At 39.4% G+C, this 21,567-nt stretch overlaps 1 protein-coding gene across 8 annotated transcripts in view; it reads left to right on the top strand.

Moving 5' to 3' along the window:
* ARID1B (AT-rich interaction domain 1B) overlaps nucleotides 1–21,567 on the top strand; it is a 387,469-nt gene that overhangs the window by 258,515 nt on the left and 107,387 nt on the right. For all 8 annotated transcript variants that reach the window (XM_060753632.2, XM_060753630.2, XM_060753628.2 and 5 more), the window contains exon 6: nucleotides 8,074–8,317. In XM_060753632.2, the coding sequence (XP_060609615.2) occupies nucleotides 8,074–8,317 (244 nt within the window). The remainder of the gene's footprint in view (nucleotides 1–8,073; nucleotides 8,318–21,567) is intronic.

The following is a 21,567-nucleotide window of genomic DNA, read 5'->3' as shown; positions in this document are numbered from 1 at the left end:
ACACTGTTAGCTATTGCTTTATACTAAAAAGTCGGCTCAATTGTCAGAAATATAGAAGAACTCTATTGTATTTTTCTTCTTCTGGGTGAGCTTGTGCTTGTCAAGTAACTGGTCAGTACAAAATGAACCTCAGTGTGCTGATTGTGATCTCACTACCATTTCTGCACATTATTAGAGTGTGTGTTGTGTGTGCACGCACACACATACATATGAGGCAGAGTTCTCCCTCCCAAAAGAAGTCAGGCTTGCTCTGACCTTGTTGAGCTTCTGGCAGAGAGCCAGGACTGCATTATTCCATATGACCTCTGGTTTTTAAAACATTTTTTTACAACCATCATATAAAATTGTTTCTAACTTGTTTTTAAAGAATGTTTTTATCTGTTCTGTTGTTCATCACCCATCTAATAGCCATATTGGACAAAATGTGATTAATAAGCATATGTAACAAATACATTAATGTTGGGATTTACATAAATTCATTTAAGAACTACATTTATACATATCCTTTTCTGCCAAAAGATCCAAGACATCATTAATTTTGCACACTGACTGGACTAATATGGAGAATTGCCAAGAGACGTTATATGAACTGATCAGAGGGGTTTCAAATGTTATCTGCTTAATATACATAGCTTCTTCGTTAATTTTGTACCCTACTCAGGTGAGATGCATAGTTACCAAGCTGTGAATATTTAATTCAGTGTGCACACTACCCAGTTAACAGTTTTCACTTCCTGATAGTCAGTATGTACATTTCCCTGTTCATGTGCTTAGCTTGTACACATGCTTCATGAAAATTGGTACAGTGACAGGCACCAGGTTACCTTCTCCAATAAGCATAGAGAGTGCACATAAAACGGATACTATATAAAATGGGGAAGAGCTCTTCTGTAATTTCAGTCTATGATGAAAGATCTTTATAGAGAAGGTGTTAAGTATTTATGAAGGCGTAAGAGATTTAGTAATATATAGATTCAAACTGATTTTTGTAATGCGCTCAGCATTGTGCTGAATGACATTCTTAGATGAAAAGAGCTGCAGTAATTTATTATCTGCATGGCAGTATTTATATGCACTTGATAACTGTGTTATGATAACTATATTACAAGTGCTGAAAGCACATTGGTATTCAGCAAGTAGTGACCGAATGCTACCCTGCTAATTATAGCGACTATCTTAGCTTTCATTTTTGTGGGTGTTGTGTTTTCCTTTTATGATGCATGCTAGCTGGCACAGTATTTTTTTTTAAGTTTCTATTGAATAAAGCACTGGATTCCTCTTGATATTCCTAATGTGGAGTGAGTGGGATTTTTTTTTCTTTCTAAAAAAGAAGATATTTCGGCAATGAGAATAGCTGCTGAATTTGGCTGACTTCAATAGAAATTACTTGATACAAGTGAAATGTAATCAAAGAGGATTTCTAGGAATACTTTTTGTGCATGTTGCTTTATTTATCATGCTGCCTCAGTGAGTTGTGTCACTTCCCTTCTCCTCCAATTCACTGGTGTGTAACCTTGGGTTTCCTGCCTCGCCTTATGCAGTTTACTGCCAACAGCTTCCCCTGCTGACTGTGCTACAATTGCGAATCTGTGAGTTATTTGAAGAGAGGCTCTCCTGTTGAAGTGTGATAAGATCATGTACCACCAGGAAGGCATAACATAATCCTAAACACAACATTATCCTCTTCTTTTTAACTCTTGTACTTGTCACATGGACATAAAGGTTGTACATGGATGAAAATGGAGGAAAAAGAAGAGATAGCCATAGATGACATCCATACTAAGATGTATGAATCCAGAGTAGGGATCATTTATTTCCAGTTAAGCTTTTTTGCTTGAAAGCTAGCTATAAAAACTGCTTTAGATATACCTTAAACCATAGGCTGGCACAGCGTGGGAAGAAATGAAGCATTACAGTAACAAAGCGAAATGCCTTTTGTATGCAAAACCTATTCACAAGAAAGTCATCGTGTTAATTTTAAATTCAACTATTCCTATATCTAAGGAATCATTGCCTCAGCCAATGTAAGAGAGAGGCAGAATTTTCAGTCATGCCTTTAGGAGCCAGTGTAGTAGTAGTGTTGTTGTTGCTTCCATTGTTGTTGCTTCTCATGCTGTTGTTATTGCCATCCTTCCTCCCTTCTTTAAATGAGACTCAAAGCAGCATGAATATACTGGTTTGAGTACTGGACTACAAAACTGAAGGCCAGGGTTTGAATCTCCATTCAGCCATGAAAATCCATTGTGTGAGCTTGGGCAAAACATACTCTCAGCCTCGTAGGAAGGCAATGGCAGATTCCACCTGCCCAAAATGCCAAAAAGTCCTGAGATAGAATCACCACCATTGGGAAGGAACTTAAAATTTCAACAAAATTCACTGGGACTTTCTTTTCCTTAAAAGGATCCAGTTATTTGCCAATCTGCCAAATTTCCCCAGAAAAAAAGATAAGTATAAATGCTATATAGCTTTTTGAATGAGATGCAATAAAGTCTCTTTGTTCTTGCAGGCATTGTAGATCTTACTGTACTTATAAAAGAAGAATAGCGTTAGAGCCCTGCTGATTAAATTGTCCTCAAGAGAAGTATTAGTTACAGAGTTCTTTGTTAACAAGGCTCCTTGTTTAAACTGCTGTGTAACTTCTCTTATTTTACTAGCTGCTTTCTAAATAGTAACTTGGCCTTTAATATATTTATGGTAAATAAATTACAATATTGACATATAAAAGTATGCGCACTTAAATTGACAATCCATGGCTCTAAAAATAAAAACAAATGTTCCATGGTGTAATATTTGCTGTATTCAATAAGTCTGTAATACTTGCTATATTCAATTTGCTATATTCTATTAGAAGCAGCAAGGTGATGAAGATATGAGAAAATTGGCCCCTTTGTTCTTCATGGAAGATGTAGTTTGAGGGCAGCTATAGTGTTCTAAACTTGAAGTTTTCTAGAAGCCAGAACAAAATAATCTGAATTTGGAATCACGTACATTGAGAAAAATAAATGCATAGAACGTGGTTTTTTTTTAATGCTAACATTGTATTTCTTTGATTCTGGGTTGTTATTGATTGTAAGATGCAAATAACAGTAGAGTCTCACTTATCCAATTTTTGCTCATCCAACGTTCTGTATTATCCATCGCAGTCTGCCTCCCGCCCAGATCCACAGCTATTTCAATACATTTCTATGCATTGGTGCTAAATTCATAAATACAGTAATTACTACATAATGTTACTGTGCATTGAACTGTTTTTTGTGTTTATTTGTTGTAAAAAAAGATGTTTTGGTGCTTAATTTATGAAATCATAACCTAATTTGACGTTTAGTAGGCTTTTCCTTAATCCCTCCTTATTATCCAACATTTTCACTTCTGCAACGTTCTGCTGGCCCATTTATGTTGGATAAGCAAGACTCTACTGTAATTTCAGTATCGCCAATAGTAAAAAGCACCCCATTCGATTGTAAGATGCCCTCCATCTTTCAAGATGTTTACATGGAAGAAAAGTATGTCTTAGAGTCGCAGAAATGTAGAAATCAATATCTTGGAATTCATAAAAACATCTAAACTAGTTTTCCTGATTTATATTCTTGAATATGTGTGTCCCTATATATGAATGTGTAATAGGAAGAGAAAGAAAAGGGGAAAGGTGGGTGCTACTGCATGCATCTTGTTAAGGTTTTAGGAAAATGTGCCAATTGTAAGATGATTATATTGTTTTGAAGACAGGTGATATATATGTCTGCTTTCTCACTTGATAATGGAGACTGTTTTTGTTTCTATGATAAATACTCTAAAGATAGGCCCATCGAATTCAGTGGGGTCTGTTATTTGTGTGTGTGTGTGTGTGTATGTGTATAGGATGACTACCTAAGAAACTACCTGACTTGCCTGATATTCTTGCATCTTTACAGTCTGAGAAGGAAATCCTGCTGATTATTGTTTTTTATAAGACTGAAGAATGACGTACGTAAAGGGTCAATAAAGCGAGTCTGAAAAGCCGTGCAAGGCGTTTGAAATTGCTGCTTGCTTTTCTTCCCCCTCCCCCTCCGCACACACTTTATTTTTTGGACACAATGTAGCTGTTGAAAAAGAATGGCATCACACCCCCCCCCCCTTTTGATTTTATGAATGAGCTGTGTCAGATTTGCAAGGAAATCCCTTGAAGGCACGCACTTGAGGGGATGCCGAAGACATGTCACTCAGTCCACCCCCATGGGGGATTAGTAAAATAAAAAAGGAGTAATTTGACCTGATTTGGGGCAAGGAAGGGGGAGGAAGAACCACTCTAGATGTATTCCCCTTCCCCTTCCCCTCGGCTTTTCTCCATTTGCACGTTCACTGAGCGAACCAAAGATAAATTGTTGCATTACAGCAGGCTCTCGGGTATTGCCTTGATCCCTGAACTACAAATCATTTTATCCTTCACCGTGTTACATACTTAATAATATTTTCAAACATTACTTGGCTTTATAAAACAGGTTACCTGCAGTTCAGAAAATGTTATCAATTTCTTGGCTGCTGTCTGACTGGAATGGCTACCCTAAATGCAGTATTGTGCATTATTGTAACATGTTTCCCTCAGGGGCGCACAATTCCTTTCTGTTCTTTTATCTCCTTTTTTCTTTTTTTACAATGCAGAAGATTGGTATTCATTTTAAACAACTGAACCTATCTTGAGGGGGTTTTGTTTTCATATTTTATTGTATTCTTTGCAGCCGGTATTTGTTTTATCTGCTGTTTCTGCTGCATTTGTTACACACTTGACATTATTCAAGGATGCATTTTATTATATCAAGACAAAACGGTTACTGCATATCTGTTTGTCAGATATATATATCTACTTACATCTTCTTGGTTAAATATATACTTACAGATGAAATCGGCTTCTTAAAGTATCATATAAGTGTTCTGGGATGCTAATGCAAATTGGGCAAACAGTATTCTGAAACAATAATGTGCTTGACCCTATGAGGAAAATGGTTTGGATTCATTGTTTCATAAATACATAAAAATAATTTCTTTCTCTTTCTTTTGTTGGAAAACATTCCTTGTGTGACAGAGTGACAATGATTTACATTCAAACTTGATTGTATGGAAAGTAAACCCATTGACATTAATGCAACTTACATTAGCTATCTATTTCAACATCACTGATTCCAGGGGAGGGGTGTCAATCTAGATAGGACTCGATCTGGGTCCCATCCAAGGTCTATACAAAAAAGAGTAAATGAAAGAAATTCAAAAGCAGATGCCTCCTGTTTTTGTTCAGTTTTTTTAAAAAGCAAAGGTGAATGATAGAGATATCCCTCTCATTTTATAGCAATTGGAGCTTATTTAATTTTAGAATCGCATATTCATGCATGTGTCTTTTTTTCAACAATTTAAAACTATTTAAAGCAGATTGATGTCTTTTAACTTCTTCAATTGTTTAATATATTTGTAACCTTTTAAAATCATGTACTTGCTATTTTAAGTCAATCAAGGTTATGTTTTGTTTTTTAAAGTGTCAGGAACAATTTGAGAAACTGCAAGTTGCTTCTGGTATGAAAGAACTGGCCATCTGCAAAGACGTCATCTAGGGGAATGCCCGCATGTCTTGATAATTTACCATGCTTATGGGAGGATTCTCTCATGTTCCCGCATGGAGAGCTGGAGCTGACAGAGGAAGCTAATACCCACTTTCCCCGGATTCGAACCTCTGACCTGTCAGTCTTCAGTCCTGCCGACACAAGGGTTTAACCCATTGCACCACCAGGGGCTCCACAATCAATCAAGTTGATTTTATTGTTTATTATTATTTGGACTTTCAGATAAAAACTGGGATAAAAACTTACTTTAATAAACTGCAGAGATGTGGAGAGGTGCATATCTGCTAACAAACAGTCCAAATCCTTATTGATTACCCTAGTGATGCAATAAATTCTAACAACATAGTAAGATTGCCTTCTGTATATGTCTAGGGGACCTGTACTCTGGGAAGTGTACCGCTCAAAGCAGAATAGCATGTTCAGTTCCTTAATCATTGCATCCCCATTCTGGGTATAATTGCTTTGCTTGTTTTGTCACTCTTGTCACCTTTCAAAAGAGTCACAGGAGTTGGGAAGGTACAAGATGGTAACCTCATTTTAAACAGCTTTTTAGTCACTGTCACTGTTTGTTCCATTGCTGTAAGCCTCCTTTGTAGCTTGCGTGGTACTGAAGGAGGAACCTACGCTTCAATGAGTGTTGAATGGCTGCCTTGTTGCCTAGAGACATGGGGATCGTAGAGAATAAAATCTGCTACATTTGGCATTTGCATGTGCCTTTTTAGAGGAAGAGTACTGTCATTTAAGTGCCCTGGCTCCAGCATCCGCTTTGATAGTTCCGTGATGCTGAAAAGCAAAGATTTTTTGTTACTTATTGGGGACAATAAGTATTAATTTGTGGAATGTTAAGCTATCCAATGTAAAGTGAGGTCTTGAAACACCTTGCACCTTGATTAGCTGCATAAATGCACATTTCCCAATAGTTAGGGCTATATTCCATCCCAGGTATATGATGGAAGCGTACCCAAACTGCTTCAGTCAGAAGCCATGGGTTTTGAGTACTCTGTCTGAGAGAGTATTCAAACAATAAATATGAGTGTGTTTTGTACGCTGCTTATTCGTTACAGAATTCTATTAAGTACAAGCATTATGACATTATCAAAGGGGGAAAAACCTCTAGACTATAATAGCGGTTTGATTAGCTGCCTGTCTTATTTCACTGTACACTCAGCCCTCCCGTGTCTTACCACCTTACACTTTCATTATCTAACTGTCATTGTGTTTCTTTGAAACCCTGGTACTGTGATAAAGTTTTCTACACCTGCTCAAGTCTACTATGGGACATAACATTTTTCTTTTGCTGGCACTGCAGAATTTGATAACCATTTATTACATCTTCAGTTCTTTTTAGATTTGTGTTCCAATGTTATAATTCACAGTTATAGAATATAATGAAATAAAATGCAACTCTTAAAGCCTGAGGGGTATTTTAAATGGACTCCTTGTATTTACTACAGGGGTGTGTAAACTGCACCCCAGAGCAATCCTTGCATTAATGTGCTTCCACCTCCAATATGACAAGGGATTAGGGTATTGCTTTTTCTATCTGATTTAAAAGTGAATGAAAATGCTGTGTTGTAGCAAGATCATATTTTAAAACGTTCATCTTATGTCAGAAGCTTAATAGGATAAATAATGGCACAGGATATTCATCTAATAAACTAATACTAAGGACATAAATAATATGCAGAAGTAGACACCTGTGAAATGTCCTAGCAATCTCAGTGGATATTTGGGGAGCTCCACAAAATATTAACTGAGAAACGAATGTTCAGTGGCTCACTATGCAGTCAAACTGTAGCAAGAAAAAAATCAGTTTTGGTTTGTATATACATTGACCATCTAAGCCTTGCCTTGACTCCCTGGTAAATGAATCTGGACATCAATTACTGCATTTCATTGCATAATAGTAGCCCCCCCCCCTTTAAAGTGGGTGCGACTATTATGTGAGGAATGGTAGTTAATAAAACTATGTTGAAAACAAGTTGAGAACACCCCTCCCCACTCATTCATCTGCCCATACACCACTGCAAGCAGTGTTCTTGGAAGGGGGTGGGCCACCAAATGAGATAGTAAGTGAGTGAGTTGGAGGGTGAGTCGATGGGCAGCTGGCTGAGCAACTGGCCAGGCCAGTGACACAATTGAGGGTGTCTTTGGGCAGGCGATCAGATGGAGGCTTGCACTGGTAAATCAGGGATATGACTATTGTGCAAGAAAACAAATACCAAAGCAGACCCACAAAATGGAGATGCAACTATTACATGGTGGTGACTGTTGTGTGATGAAACACAGTATATACCATACCTTTATGTGACAAAGTAAACAACCATTTTTTTGAAATGTTAATAACTTGTTCTCCAGGCACAGTGTTATCAGGACACCTCTTCCAAGTTGAAAGGTGTTTTACCCCATCTAATGTCCTCAGTATTTACCTTGGATATTAGTTTCTGTTGCTCTTTTTTCAATTTCCTCCCCTCTTTCTTCTCAGGATTTATCGGGCTCCATTGATGACCTGCCTACAGGAACTGAAGCAACACTGAGTTCAGCAGTTAGTGCATCAGGTTCTACCAGCAGTCAAGGGGAGCAGAGCAACCCAGCACAATCACCTTTCTCCCCTCATGCCTCCCCACATCTCTCCAGCATCCCTGGGGGACCTTCCCCTTCCCCTGTGGGTTCTCCTGTTGGAAGCAACCAGTCAAGATCTGGTCCCATTTCTCCTGCAAGTATTCCAGGTAAATGGTGGGCTGAATACCATTTCCAGCTGATGGAGGGGCTGGGCGGGTGCATGTCTGTTTAATATTTCCTGCCGGACTTGTTTATGTCTGTCTTATCCAAATGTTCTGTCATCCATATAAAACCATGAAGACATGGAAGGTGTTGACAGAAAATGAGGTACAGGAGCATCTTGTGCCCTTGCAAAATAGGGTTGTACAGGAGGGATTCCTGACAGAATTCCTTTTCTCCTCCCTCAAACCAGATCCCTGCTCTCCAAAGGCGCTGATCATAGCTCTGGCTTCATGCTTTCAACCACCTTATCTACAAACAAAAAATAAGGCTGTAGTTCCATGCACACTTCCCTGGGAATAAGCAATGGCGCACACAGCAGTGGGACTGGCTGGGAGTAAAAATGCAAATAATGGTACTGCATTTGAGCAGTCTGGAAAGTGGCCCTTTAACTAGTGTTCAGTGTTCTTGTCGTCTATTCCTTTCTTGTCTTTGGTGAATTGTCTTTTCCTGCCCACTGTACTTTGTTTGTCCTGACCTCAATCCTCATGTATTGCCTCCCGCTAAGTCTTGCTAGGAGCTTCTCCATGTGACATAGATTGGCTCCTTCAATCATTTTCTCTCTAGCAAGTCATTGTAAAACAAGCAGCTGTTGAGTTGCTGATAGCTATAACGGGACAATGCCAAAATGTAGCAGGGGGTTCCTTTCTTGGAAGGCTGTTAAAATAAAGGTGTTGTGTTCCCAGGGTTTGCTGGCATAAAAGCATTTTCTACCTCTTCCCTATTTCAGAGAGGAAATTGGCAGATAAAGTAACGTCAACATGACACACACAACTCAGTTTCCAAGTGGCTTGCTCTGCCCCATGTGATGTGGAAATCTTTTTGCTCCACAATGTAACTTCCCTATCTCGTACTTTTCATGATCACCCATTGTATGAAAGTACTGGCATACTTCAGACGCTGGAGTGTCTCCAAACTCTGTATGAATCTTTCCCCCTTTGCACACAATAAAACTGGGCAGCTACTTATCATAGTCCTCGTACTATTTTTGTAATGCCTCCCTAGTAGCATCTCCGCTTTGGGAATAAAATGATTGCTTTATGAGACTAAATCACCCTTCTTATAAGAATGTTATTCTGTTTGTTTTATTTTTCTGGAGATAAGCTATCCGTGTCTGAACATTTTTTTAAAAAAAATGCAAATAAAGATTTGGGGTGTGGCAGGTAAGATGCACATTTCTGTTCATTGTACAGTTTTTCCTTCATTTATGACTTGAGTATTATTACAATTATGCTGTGTTTCTAGCATACTAGTACAAGGAGATGCTTGTCATTTAAAGGGCTCTCTCTCTTTCTCATAATATGATAGTTGGGGAATAGAAGCTGACATGGCATAATATCAAAATGTATTGCTGATGCCAGAAAATGTAATGAATGCTAGCTTGGCTTGGCTCCTAGGCCAGAAATCTCAAGTTTACTAACAAAGCAAAAGTGTTTAAAAGGCCGGAAGCATAGAGTTCTTCATGGTCTCTGTGATTCATATAAATTGGTAATACGCGCCTTTGCAGTACTTTTTGGCAGGAACCTTTCCTCCTCAGCACCATTTTATAGCAACCTTCCCACCTAAACACTCAATTCCTTGTTTCCTGCCACTGTAGCAGCATTGCTAAAGAAACATTTTAGAGTCTCCAGTTTTCGATTAATGGTTTGTCTTATTTGGTTCCCTGCTCTACTCCATTTTGGCTTTTTGTTGTACTGTCTGTCTGACTTGGGCAAATCTACACTGACCACTTAGGTCATGTAGATGTGGATCGCTCCTGAGGTGGCTGAGGGAGGCCCACTGATGGCTCCAATTGGGTCAAATCCGATATCAATGTAGAATGGGTCTTTCTTTTACCATGGCTTTAGTTTATGATCTCAGTATTTCAACCTGTTTTCGGACATTCCGTTCTTAAAGAGTTCTTTTATGGTCTCCTCAGCATCATTCAAAAAACGTACTGACTATGGTGGAAAAATAGACATTCCAAGTATTCATTCTTTTTGAATGGGGGTCACAAAGTTGGTTTGTGTCCTCACTGCAAGCGTTTCAAACTGCAGGCCAGCATAATAATAATTTCCACCACAAGTCACTTTTTTATGAGCATGCCCTATTACACCTACTAAGGCACAAGCAGAGAACAACAAATTTCTCTATACTCCTCAGTTATGGTAGCGTCTAGTCAGCATTTTGTCCATCAATGATTGATTTTTATCCCTCTGAGCTCCTTGATAATGATTAGTTTTCAAAAATTCACCCAAAAGACCTCTTTTCGGTAGAAGGATATGACTTGAGAAACTGCAAGTCGCTTCTGGTGTGAGAGAATTGGCCATCTGCAAGGATGTTGTCCAGGGGATACCCGGATGTTTTATCATCCTGTGGGATGCTTCTGTCATGTCCCTGCATGAGAAACTGGAGCTGACAGATGGGAGCTCACCCTGCTCCCCGGATTCAAACCACCAACCTTTTGGTCAGCAGTCCTGCTAGCACAAGGGTTTAAGCCATTGTGTCACAGAGGGCTCTAGTAGGACAATGATATGATCTTTATTGTTTAGAGAGGCATCCTCTCCAGTTGTAATTGATTCACATGGAGAAATCTTGACTGAAAGACTATGATGAAAAATGCAAGCAACGTGGCATTCATCAAGCTTGCAAAGGCCTTTGACACAGTGAATCGTAATTCTCTCTGGACCATCCCCCTGCAAAATCCCTGATAAATTTGTGAACCTCTGGTGTCTTCTCCATGATGGCATAATGGCAAGAGTATTGGACAGCAATGGCTCCCAAAGTGACCCATTTAAAGTGAGATTAGGTGTCAAGCATTGAGGTCGATTGTCACCAAAAGTGCTATGGATTTTGAAGAGGCACAAATAAAGAGCAAAAAGGAGAAATGTACCAAGAGGAAGACATGTCAAGCCATACTCTTGTCGGAATCACCTTCCACCTGGAAATATATGTCCTCACTGCAAAAGACCATGTGGTTCCAGAATAGGTCTCTACAGTCACTTATGGACCCACTGCCAAGATTTTGCCATGGAAGACAATAATACTCGGCTATGAGTGATCGCCTATGATGATGACATGTGGTGACAGATACCGTTCATTAGAGCGGTATTAGATTTTCAAACCCAAGTCTAGATCGCCCTCCAAAAAACTGCCCATTACTGTCTTTGAAATTGAAGGGTGACTGCCAAATATGTTCAAATACTTCTGGCTTACATCAGTCACCTCTGTGAATCCATTTGCTCGGCTGCAGATGAAACTGCTACAAGCTTGGTTTCTTTCAATCCATTGTAAGACTCTCAACAGTGGGACTAACCATTCCCTATATTGTTCACTAAAGTGGTGGGAGCATCCAGCAAATGTGCATGAAATGAAGTACTTAACACATTTGTCTCCTTGAAGGGATGTAGAGCTTAACTGGGAAGTCTCTCAGTGGGGGTTCATTAAACTTCACCAGATATGTTGGGAGTGGAGCAAAGTTGTTCAGGTAGTTACCAACAATACACCATTATATACTATCTGAATAAACAAGGGGGAACAGAACCATCATTCTGCTTCAGCTCACTCTTTAAATTTGGGTTTGGTGCATCAACATGGGAATCTCTATCTCAGCAATCTACCTTCCAGAAGAGGAGAATGTCTTAGAAGGTTCTTTCAGCAGGATTTCAGATTTATGCCGCAAATGGGCTCTGCACCTTGGTCTGCTTAAAAAGATCTTCCAAAGCTAGGTTTCTCCGGAGATGGATTTCTCTGTGTAACATGTGTAGATCTATGACATGATAAATTAAGAAGCATCTCTTGATTTGACTTTCATCTTGTTTTGTGATGAAGTACTAACAGAATTCAGTTTCCAGAATTCTTAGTGTCCAACCAAATTGTCACTGTTTATGAGAGACAACAACTTCCTTCACATGATCAAATAGAGGAGATACATAGAATCATAGAGTTGGAGGAGACCTCATGGGCCATCCAGTCCAACTCCCTGCCAAGAAGCAGGAAAATCACATTCAAGCTGCTTTGAGTCCCCTTTGGGGAGATAAAGCAGGGTATAAATAAATATAATAATAATATTTTCCCATTTTCACTGGCTATTCCCATATCGTAAACAAGGGTTGTTTCCATGAAGGGTACATTGGTGGGGGAAATAACAGGAAAACAGGGGGAAATGGTTTTCATAGAATCACAGACTTGGACAAGACCTTGTGGGCCATCCAGTCCAACCCCCTGCTAAGAAGCAGGACCTCGCGTTCAAAGCACCCCCAAAAGATGGCCATCCAGCCTCTGTTTAAATGCCTCCATAGAAGGAGCCTCCACCACACTTTGGGGTATAGAGTTCCACTGCTGAACAGCTCTCATGGTCAGAAAGTTCTTCCTCACGTTCAGGTGGAATCTCCTTTCCTGTAGTTTGAAGCCATTGCTCCACGTCCTAGTCTCCAGGGCACCAGAAAACAAGCTTGCTCCCTTCTCCCTCTGACTTGCCCTCACATATTTATACATGGCCCTCATCATGTCTCCTCTCAGCCTTCTCTTCTGCTGGCTAAACATCCCCAGCTCTTTAAGCCGCTCCTCATAGGGCTTGTTCTCCAGGCCTTTGCTCATTTTAGTCACTCTCTTCTGGACACATTCTTGCTTGTCAACATCTCCTTTCAGTTGTGGTGTCCAGAATTGGACACTGTATTCCAGGTGTGGTCTGACTAAGGCAGAATAGAGGGGTAGCATGACTTCCCTGGTTCTAGACACTATACTCCGATTGATGCAGGCCAAAATCTCATGGCTTTTTTTGCCGCCGCATGACATTGTTGGCTCATGTTGAACTTGTTGTCCATGAGGACTCCAAGATCTTTTTCACATGTACTGCTCTTGAGCCAGGGGTACCCTATTCTATATCTTTGCATTTTGTTTTTCCTGCCTAAGTGGAGTATCATAGAATCATAGAATCAAAGAGTTGGAAGAGACCTCATGCACCATCCAGTCCAACCCCCTGCCAAGAAGCAGGAATATTGCATTCAAATCACCCCTGACAGAGTATCTTGCATTTGTCACTGTTGAACTTCATTTTGGTCTATCTCTCTAATCTGTTAAGATTGTTTTGAATTCTGAACTCCGCTCCTATTTTCTGGGGTATTGGCTATTCCTCCCATATCTGGAGATACTCTGTTAGGAAAGGCTACATCATGCATGTTGCCTCATTTGAATATCTCTGTAGCAGCCGAAACATTTGCTGTCCTACCACTTAAGACACATGGGTTTCAACAAGGCATGAGCAATGTAAATGCATGAAGGATGGCACCAAATGAGGTATTTCAAATTTGGGGAGTAAAAGCAGGGGGTAGGTAATTTATGTTTACTCTGTTTTAAAATTTTAATTTCTTAAGTTCTTTATGAGTCATAGGCTAACTTCATCATGGGCAAGAAATACATTGAACCCATTTAGAATGCCAGATTTAAATATCAAGCAATATTAGGAATCATATTTAGAAAACCGATTAACATGTGCCTAAAGCTATAGCATCTGTAGCAAAAACAAGAGATTTTTTTTGGTCTTAGAGTTCCCTGAGCAGAGATTAGAGCAGTCTCCCCTGTGTTAGTCATAGAACTTTACAGTTTTGTGCATATCTATTCAGAGATAAGTCCCTTTGAATTCAGTGTAGCTTGATCCCTAAGGTTGCAGCCAAAGTTGTATTTACCTGTAACCTCTATTGTTTAATTCACATTGCTGTTTAGAATATTCTTTTAATCTCAAATGTTTAAAATATGTTCCTTTATTGTTGTAATACTTTTTATCCCATTACTCACCCACAACTGTCACATTCATGATAAATATTGTATTTTTGATTATTGCATTATGAAAATATGAGTTTTATACATGTCTGGTTTATGGTCTTATAGATGAAACAATTTAAACTCTCTCTCCCCTTTCCATTTCATACGTTTTCATAATACAATATTGATGTGATTGCATCATAAATGGAAAGGTGTCTTTTTTCTTCCATCATATGTTGCAATATTAAGAAATGATGGATGCATTTACAGTGCAATTTGATTAGTCTGCTCCTGCTTTGTCAACTAGTTTTTGTTGTTGTTAGCTTTAGGGCTTTATGCCTTGTGGAAACTTTTTAAAAACCACGCTGTAACTGTTGATTTTGTGCAAAACAGCAAATTGCCATTGCTTATGTCAACTATTGTTGTGTGCCTTCATTTCTGACTTTATGATGGCCCTAAGGCAACCACGGAGTTTTCTTGGCAAGATTTGGCCTTTCTCTGAGCCTGAGACAATATGACTTGCCCAGTATCACCAAGGGCCCTTCCACACAGCCCTATATCCCAGAATATCAAGGCAGAAAATCCCACATTATCTGAGTGTGATCTCAGATAACCCAGTTCAAAGCAGATACTGTGGGATTTTCTGCCTTGATATTCTGAGATATAGGGCTGTGTGGAAGGGCCCCAAATGAGTTTCCATAGCCAAGTGGAGATTTGAGTCCTGACTCTCATTCTGCCTACTATACAACCGTGCTGAAATGTACTGCATTACAGAAAGTAGATTAGAAGTTAAACATCTTGAAGTGGAGGACACCTGCTTTCCCCCTTTACCTTACAGATCAATACATCTGCATGAACAAGGTGAAAGAAACCCAACATTCCATTCTCTGTTGTTTCTGTTATTTAGGGGAAAGGGTGAGCAAGACTCTAAGGAATTTGCAAGTTCAGATACTGGGCCAGGGCCCCATCTACCCTGAAAACATAGATGGGTGTAGAACCCAGGGTTGTCCTGGGGTAATGTGGGCACGGCCACCTTAACATGGCCCGGCCCTGCATTACCCCAAATCAGGGGAAAGTCATAATTCTGGCATAAAATTTAGCCTAACTGTTTTGATATGGGAACAGTCAGCATGGGGTGGCAGTCCTGTCCTGTCCCTGTCCCCCAACAACCTTCAGTGTTATACACGGTCTCTGGCTGTGACACAGATCCTGCCTGTCTGCCATTTTGCATAGTGACATTGGCTGAGGCTAGAGGGTGCTCTGGAAGGAAGGATGAGAGAAGAGGGGATTCTTCCTCTCCCCCTCCCTCCTCCCTTGATAGGGGAACAGGAAGTGGGGACAGGTTGATAGGGGCACTCTACTGCCCCTACAATGGCTGGGAGTAGTGGATGTGTGATTTATGCCTGGGGCTGGTCAGGCATAGGACACCTTACATTGTCCTCACAGTATTGACCAATGTAGATCCTACCCAGGATCTTAATACAGTCTTACTGCCTTGTATCGCAAATTGTAAGGAGTAGATTACTCCATAGAAAACATAACTCACTCTAACAAATTGGAAAGCTCTTTCATTCCTTCGCTGCCTCCAGAATTGTATATTGTAGAAGAATATATTTTGAAATGAATTCAACAACAGAAATATTGTTAATAACAACCGTATTGTTATTAATCATCCTTGCATTAAGTAAAATTATTTTAAATCTTTAGAAGTCATTGATGTTTGTAAAGAGTGTATTTAAATAAAAATAACTTTTTAAAAACCTTATAGTTTTTTATGCTCAAATAGTGTGGAGTCAAATTATTGTGATGTGTTGATTGATTGCAGCCATTAAGTTTCTTAGTAATCAGTTTCATCACTTATTCTCAATTCACACTTGTACCTTTGATTTCTCTTCCACAACAGGGTGATGTGGGTTGTCGTTGACTAATGAAGAACAGAATTGGTTTCGGCATAAGACAAACGGAATGCCGACACCAATACTGAAATGCATTAATCTTTAATAATCCACATCTGCATGTTTATAAATGATATAACCAGGAGTTGTTAATGCAGTTACTCCCATTTGTAAACAGAAACTGACATAAGAGTTGGGTAATTCCAATCCACATTAAAAGCAAGTGGGTAAGAATTGTTTGTGTGACCTTGCAGAGGATTTTAAATTGATCAAGGTGTTTCTATTGTTCAAACACCCATAAAGAACTGAAATGCCTCAATGCCAGAGCTAGTACTCAAGTCTTACCATAATTTATTCATATTCAGGGATGTTGGGGTGGTATTTTCCATGTTAATTAACCTTCTATGGTTATTCATTTTTTCTTTCCTAAGGAATATTTATTAGCTTTACAACAATTACTGTGGTTTCTAAGAGGCATCGTGTGAGTTTAAACCAAAGGACAGACGATATTTTGACATTTCTTGAGAGGGCCTCAGATTTTGGGGGGAGGGGGGGTGTCGGTCATAATGTAGTCCAAGCTGTAGGTATGTTTTCCCTATGCAGTATAAAAAATCAAAATGAAACTGCAAACTTTTGTTTCTCATGATTTGGGAAATACGTAACCTGAAGCATATGATGAGAAGATGAAGGAGATGAACATGTATTTGATGCTTCTGGGTATAATGGAAAACCAGTTCTAACAAACCATGTATTTAGAGTTAATGTTTCCATAGATTTTCTCTGAGCCATTTCATACTGTCCATGTAGAGTGTGATGGTAAAATGCCGTTTATACTCGAGTATTAGCCAACCTGAATATAAGCCAAGGGTCATAATCTTACCAGAAAAAGCTGGGAAAACTTATTGACTCAAGTATAAGCCTAGGGTGGGAAATGCAGCAGCTACTGGTAAATTTCAAAATAAAAATAGATACCAATAAAATTACATTAATTTAGGCATACAGCTTTCCTCTCCTCCTCTCTCGGCACAGAGATCCAGCTGCGTTGCTGTGCTGAAAGGAGAGGAGGCACGCAGCTGGTAGAAGCCCTGCAAAGGTCTTCTTTCAGCCCCGTCAGGACCCTCACTTGAGTATAAGCTGAGGGGGCTTTTTCAGCATGAAAAATTTGCTGAAAAACTAGGCTTATACTCGAATATATACAGTACATATTTTTGAACATATGATGGAATGTCTCAAGGACATGTGAACACATGTGATTCTATGCATGTTCCTGAAAGTTTGGTGACATCTTATTTCCTATTATGCCTGACCAAATATAGCTTAGAAAGTCCACAAGCAATATTGTTATCTAGCAATGTATTGTAACTAGCCCATAGCTGTCACAATCAACTTCTAAAAGATGTTGCAGTGCATATGGAGGTAAAATAATGTATCACCTGAAGGAAACCTACGACCTGAATTTACTTATAAGCCAGCGTAGGCAGAAATCTTCCCTTACACACCATTGTTTAGCCTGAGAAGCATGCATTACAAGGACTGAAGGGATATCATATTTTCCTTTTGGAAAATTATTAGTATCCTGCATAGAGAAGATGCACTGTAAGATGGAGAGAAAGGGCTGACTAGTGGAAGGAATGAAAAATGAAAAATATCTTTACAGTAATTCCCATCACTTTTAGAATCAGGTTTGGACCCAAATCCAGCTGTATTGTAATTCTAGTACAACAATCTTTGGACTTTTCTAGAAAGCAATGCTCCTTTTTTTTCAGTATGGCATCATGTGGTAAATTTCCTGGCGTTTTTTTAAATAGAAACTGAGAGTTGCAGTCCAGCAACGTCTTCTATGATTCACACTCCTGAATTAATGTTTTTAATGTCTTTGTTCTGGCATTAAAATGCCAGTGCTTCTTGGAGTAATTTTTAAAAGTCTCCTAATAAGAACGTCAGAATTTACTAGTGCTACTCTCTCTCTTTTAGGTATACAGTTCCCATGATTTCCCAGCTATAACTTTGGGGTAACTTGATTGCTCACATTGGATGTTTCTAAACATGTTGGCTGTGATTATTTCTGTGATGAATCCACACATTGCTTTTAAAGCCAGTTTCGAAGTGGGGATGGGTCCGGAGTGGAAAGCAGAGAGTCTGTTTGGATCAAAAAAGACAACAAAACACCAGGTGCACATCTGAGTCACTCAATAACAGGCATCATGTATTTTGTGTAACAAAAGAATAGCAGTAATTTAAAATCACAGTTGAGATGTGATAGAATGTATTGAACATCTTGGGATTTTTTAAAGTCTACTTTTCCCACCTAAAATGCTGCATGAGTCTCAGGGACACAGGGGGAAATTGAAGGAGAGCGCCTTTTTTATATAAGGTGGTCAAATTAGACCTTTAGAAATGCAGTACCTCAGCTCCGAAAATGCCTAAGAGTAGAGCAGAGATGAAGTGCGTAATAAAAGAGCAAGCTTTCATCTAATCTTTCTTCTAGAGACCCAGGTGGACAAATTGGCAACCCTGTTCACAGGCTTTTTTCCCCTCCTCTTTGTACCATAAGAACTATTAATCGGATCCATGCTGCTCTGACTGTGGTTAGTTATTAGCAGAATAAAAGCAGATTTCTTCGAAAGAGTGGGTTGGGGTGTGGGGGAAATGACTATACAAAATTGCAGGGTTGTTAGAATCTTAAATGCACAGCAGTTGATTTCCCCCCTCCCTATTCTGAATTATATGATGAATAAAGTCTTTCATCTGTCACTATGCCTATTTCCTTCAGAAGGCAGCCAAATATTAAGCTTTTCAAGCAAAAAAAAATGCTAAAGGAATAAATAGTGGGGAGTAGGACTAAAAGAGAAGCAGTTAGGGGGAAAGCCAAGCTTGTTTTTATTAATCTGCACTAGACATAGAAATATAGACTCATAGAATTTGAGATTTGCAATGAGCTGCTGCTCTGAGGTAGCATACCTGCATTTCCAAAACATTCCTGATCATGCTATTGTGATTTCATGGTTTCTTCACTAGCATCTTCTGTTAGCAAACCACTAACCTAGAAGTGTCTTTGTAGAACAGAAATCCATTGTTTATAGTTCATTTCTCAATAAATTCCGTGAATTGATTTTCCTATCTTCTCCCCCGCCCCCCAATGTGAAAACTTTCCCACCAAAACTTAGAGGGATCAATTTTTTCAGTTGACTCATTAACGTAGCCAGGATGGAGATGTTGACATCAGGTTATGCTTTTGATAAGATTTTCCATTTTTTTTCTTGTCACAGGATGGTAGCTCCCATTGGATTACTGGTAAACTTTGAGCTCTGAATACAGTAAACAATGATCCTGGGCCAAAATAGAACAGGATAATTCTTGAGCAAAATTTATTCTTGCATCCTTGGTTTTAGCAATAATTTTTTTTTTCCCCATGGCATTGACGCTTTTATGCCCGAGCTTCACACTTGCTCTAACCCACACCTCCTCCTTTTTCATGATATCATATACTGATCCCCTTTTGTGGAATTCATTAATTATGTCAAATTAAATTTTACATATGTAAAATATATCTCTGCATTGTACAGCACTATTTAGTTTGTATTTGCTAGGGAAACGAGAATAATGTTATAGGACTGCCTTGGTAAGACTTTGCTACACATGCAAAACATTGCTAGATCCAGCTGTTAGATATTTGGTAAGTATACTGTCTCTCAACTATATTTTGGGGCTTGGCTTGGCTAGAGCATACAACCCTGTAGGAGACAGTGGGCATTCTGATTTAGAAAATTCAGATATCCTTTCACACCAATTGCTGAGGCAAACATGAAATGATGAAATGAAACTTTATTTATAGTCAGCCCTATCTCCCCAAAGGGACTTGGGGCGGTTCAGCATAGCTTTAGTAGTTTGATATTTTAAATTCATAGAAATGTGTCTTAGTTTTGAGCATTTTGGCACCACCAAGAAGTTGAGAGAACGGGTCACATTGTGCTGGATGCTGTACAAACAGTGGGGAGAAACTTGCTCTAGGCATGCATTTTTATATCATTTTTGCACTGCAAATGTGGCAATTCTATTCCAGATCTATCAGCACACAAAACAACCATAAACACAGCTTAAATGGCCAATTTCATAAGGTTTATGACTGCATTGTATTGTCAGTATGACACCAATCAGCCAAGGTGTAATCTGGCCCTTAGAAGGCTGTTTAGTCTGTGTGTAATGCATTACAATTATCAAGGTCCCAGGCTTAGTTCCAGGTGAGCAGTAAAACACTGTCAAGGGAAAATCTATCCATTTGCTCTGCAGTGGAATTAAAGGAAGGGCAAAAGAAGTGGCTTCATGAATTAATGTTTGTAACACAGTTCATCGTGCAGATGTGAGCACATCTAGACCAGCTTTCCTAAAATATTTCATTTTTATTTTCCCCTCATTGATACAGTACTACTTTTGTGCATTTTCTGCATGTACCTATGTTATACTTCTTACTTACTTCTTGGGAGGAGAGCAATGTCCAGTCTCGATAAAATAGTGAAGAGTAGAGACATCAGACTGGCAACAAAGATCCGCCTAGTCAAAGCCATGGTATTCCCTGTAGTAACCTACGGATGTGAGAGCTGGACCTTAGAGAAGGCTGAGCGAAGGAAGATCGATGCTTTTGAGCTGTGGTGTTGGAGGAAAGTGCTGAGAGTGCCTTGGACTGCGAGAAGATCCAACCAGTCCATCCTCCAGGAAATAAAGCCCGACTGCTCACTGGAGGGAAAGATACTAGAGACAAAGTTGAAGTACTTTGGCCATATCATGAGGAGACAGGAAAGCCTAGAGAAGACAATTATGCTGGAGAAAGTGGAAGGCAAAAGGAAGAGGGGCCAACCAAGGGCAAGATGGATGGATGGCATCCTTGAAGTGACTGGACTGACCTTGAGGGAGCTGGGGGTGGTAACGGCCGACAGGGAGCTCTGGCGTGGGCTGGTCCATGAGGTCACGAAGAGTCGGAGACGACTGAAAGAATGAACAACAAACCTATGTTATACCCTAAGAAATACAGACCTGAGTTATGTTAGACAATGTTAGGCTTTTCATAGCTGCACACACAAATGTGTGCAAAAGTACATTGATATAATAGAATTTGATGGCACCTTACTAGAGATGGTGGGCATTTGTGATGTAGTTAGGAAGTGGATTATAAAAGGGGGCGGCCAATTGATGCCCATAATCCAGGCAGAACCACATTAAATAGGAAAAAATGTGTTTAAAAAGTTCAAAGAAAGTCTGGCTCCAGCTGAAAAATATTCTGCAATGAAGCCCATTATATAACCCAGGCACACGGAAAAAGCAAGACTTCTCAAGATTTCCATACCGATCTGGATTTTTCTAGATTGATTACAATGCTTCCTATGCTGCTTGCATAAGCACCTAGGCATTTCTGTGGAAGACAGGGACATGGAGGGGAAGATCAGATTGACGAAAATTGCTTCACCCTTTTATACCAGTTGGAGACTCTTGTAAACATTGTTCGTAGATCCATCTTGTCTTGGGGAGATATATGGCTGAAACAAAAAGTAGTCATTTTTTTTTCA

The sequence above is a fragment of the Anolis sagrei genome, chromosome 1 (genome assembly GCF_037176765.1).
Source record: "Anolis sagrei isolate rAnoSag1 chromosome 1, rAnoSag1.mat, whole genome shotgun sequence".
Classification (NCBI taxonomy): Eukaryota; Metazoa; Chordata; class Lepidosauria; order Squamata; family Dactyloidae; genus Anolis; species Anolis sagrei.
This window is presented reverse-complemented; position numbering and strand designations above follow the sequence as displayed.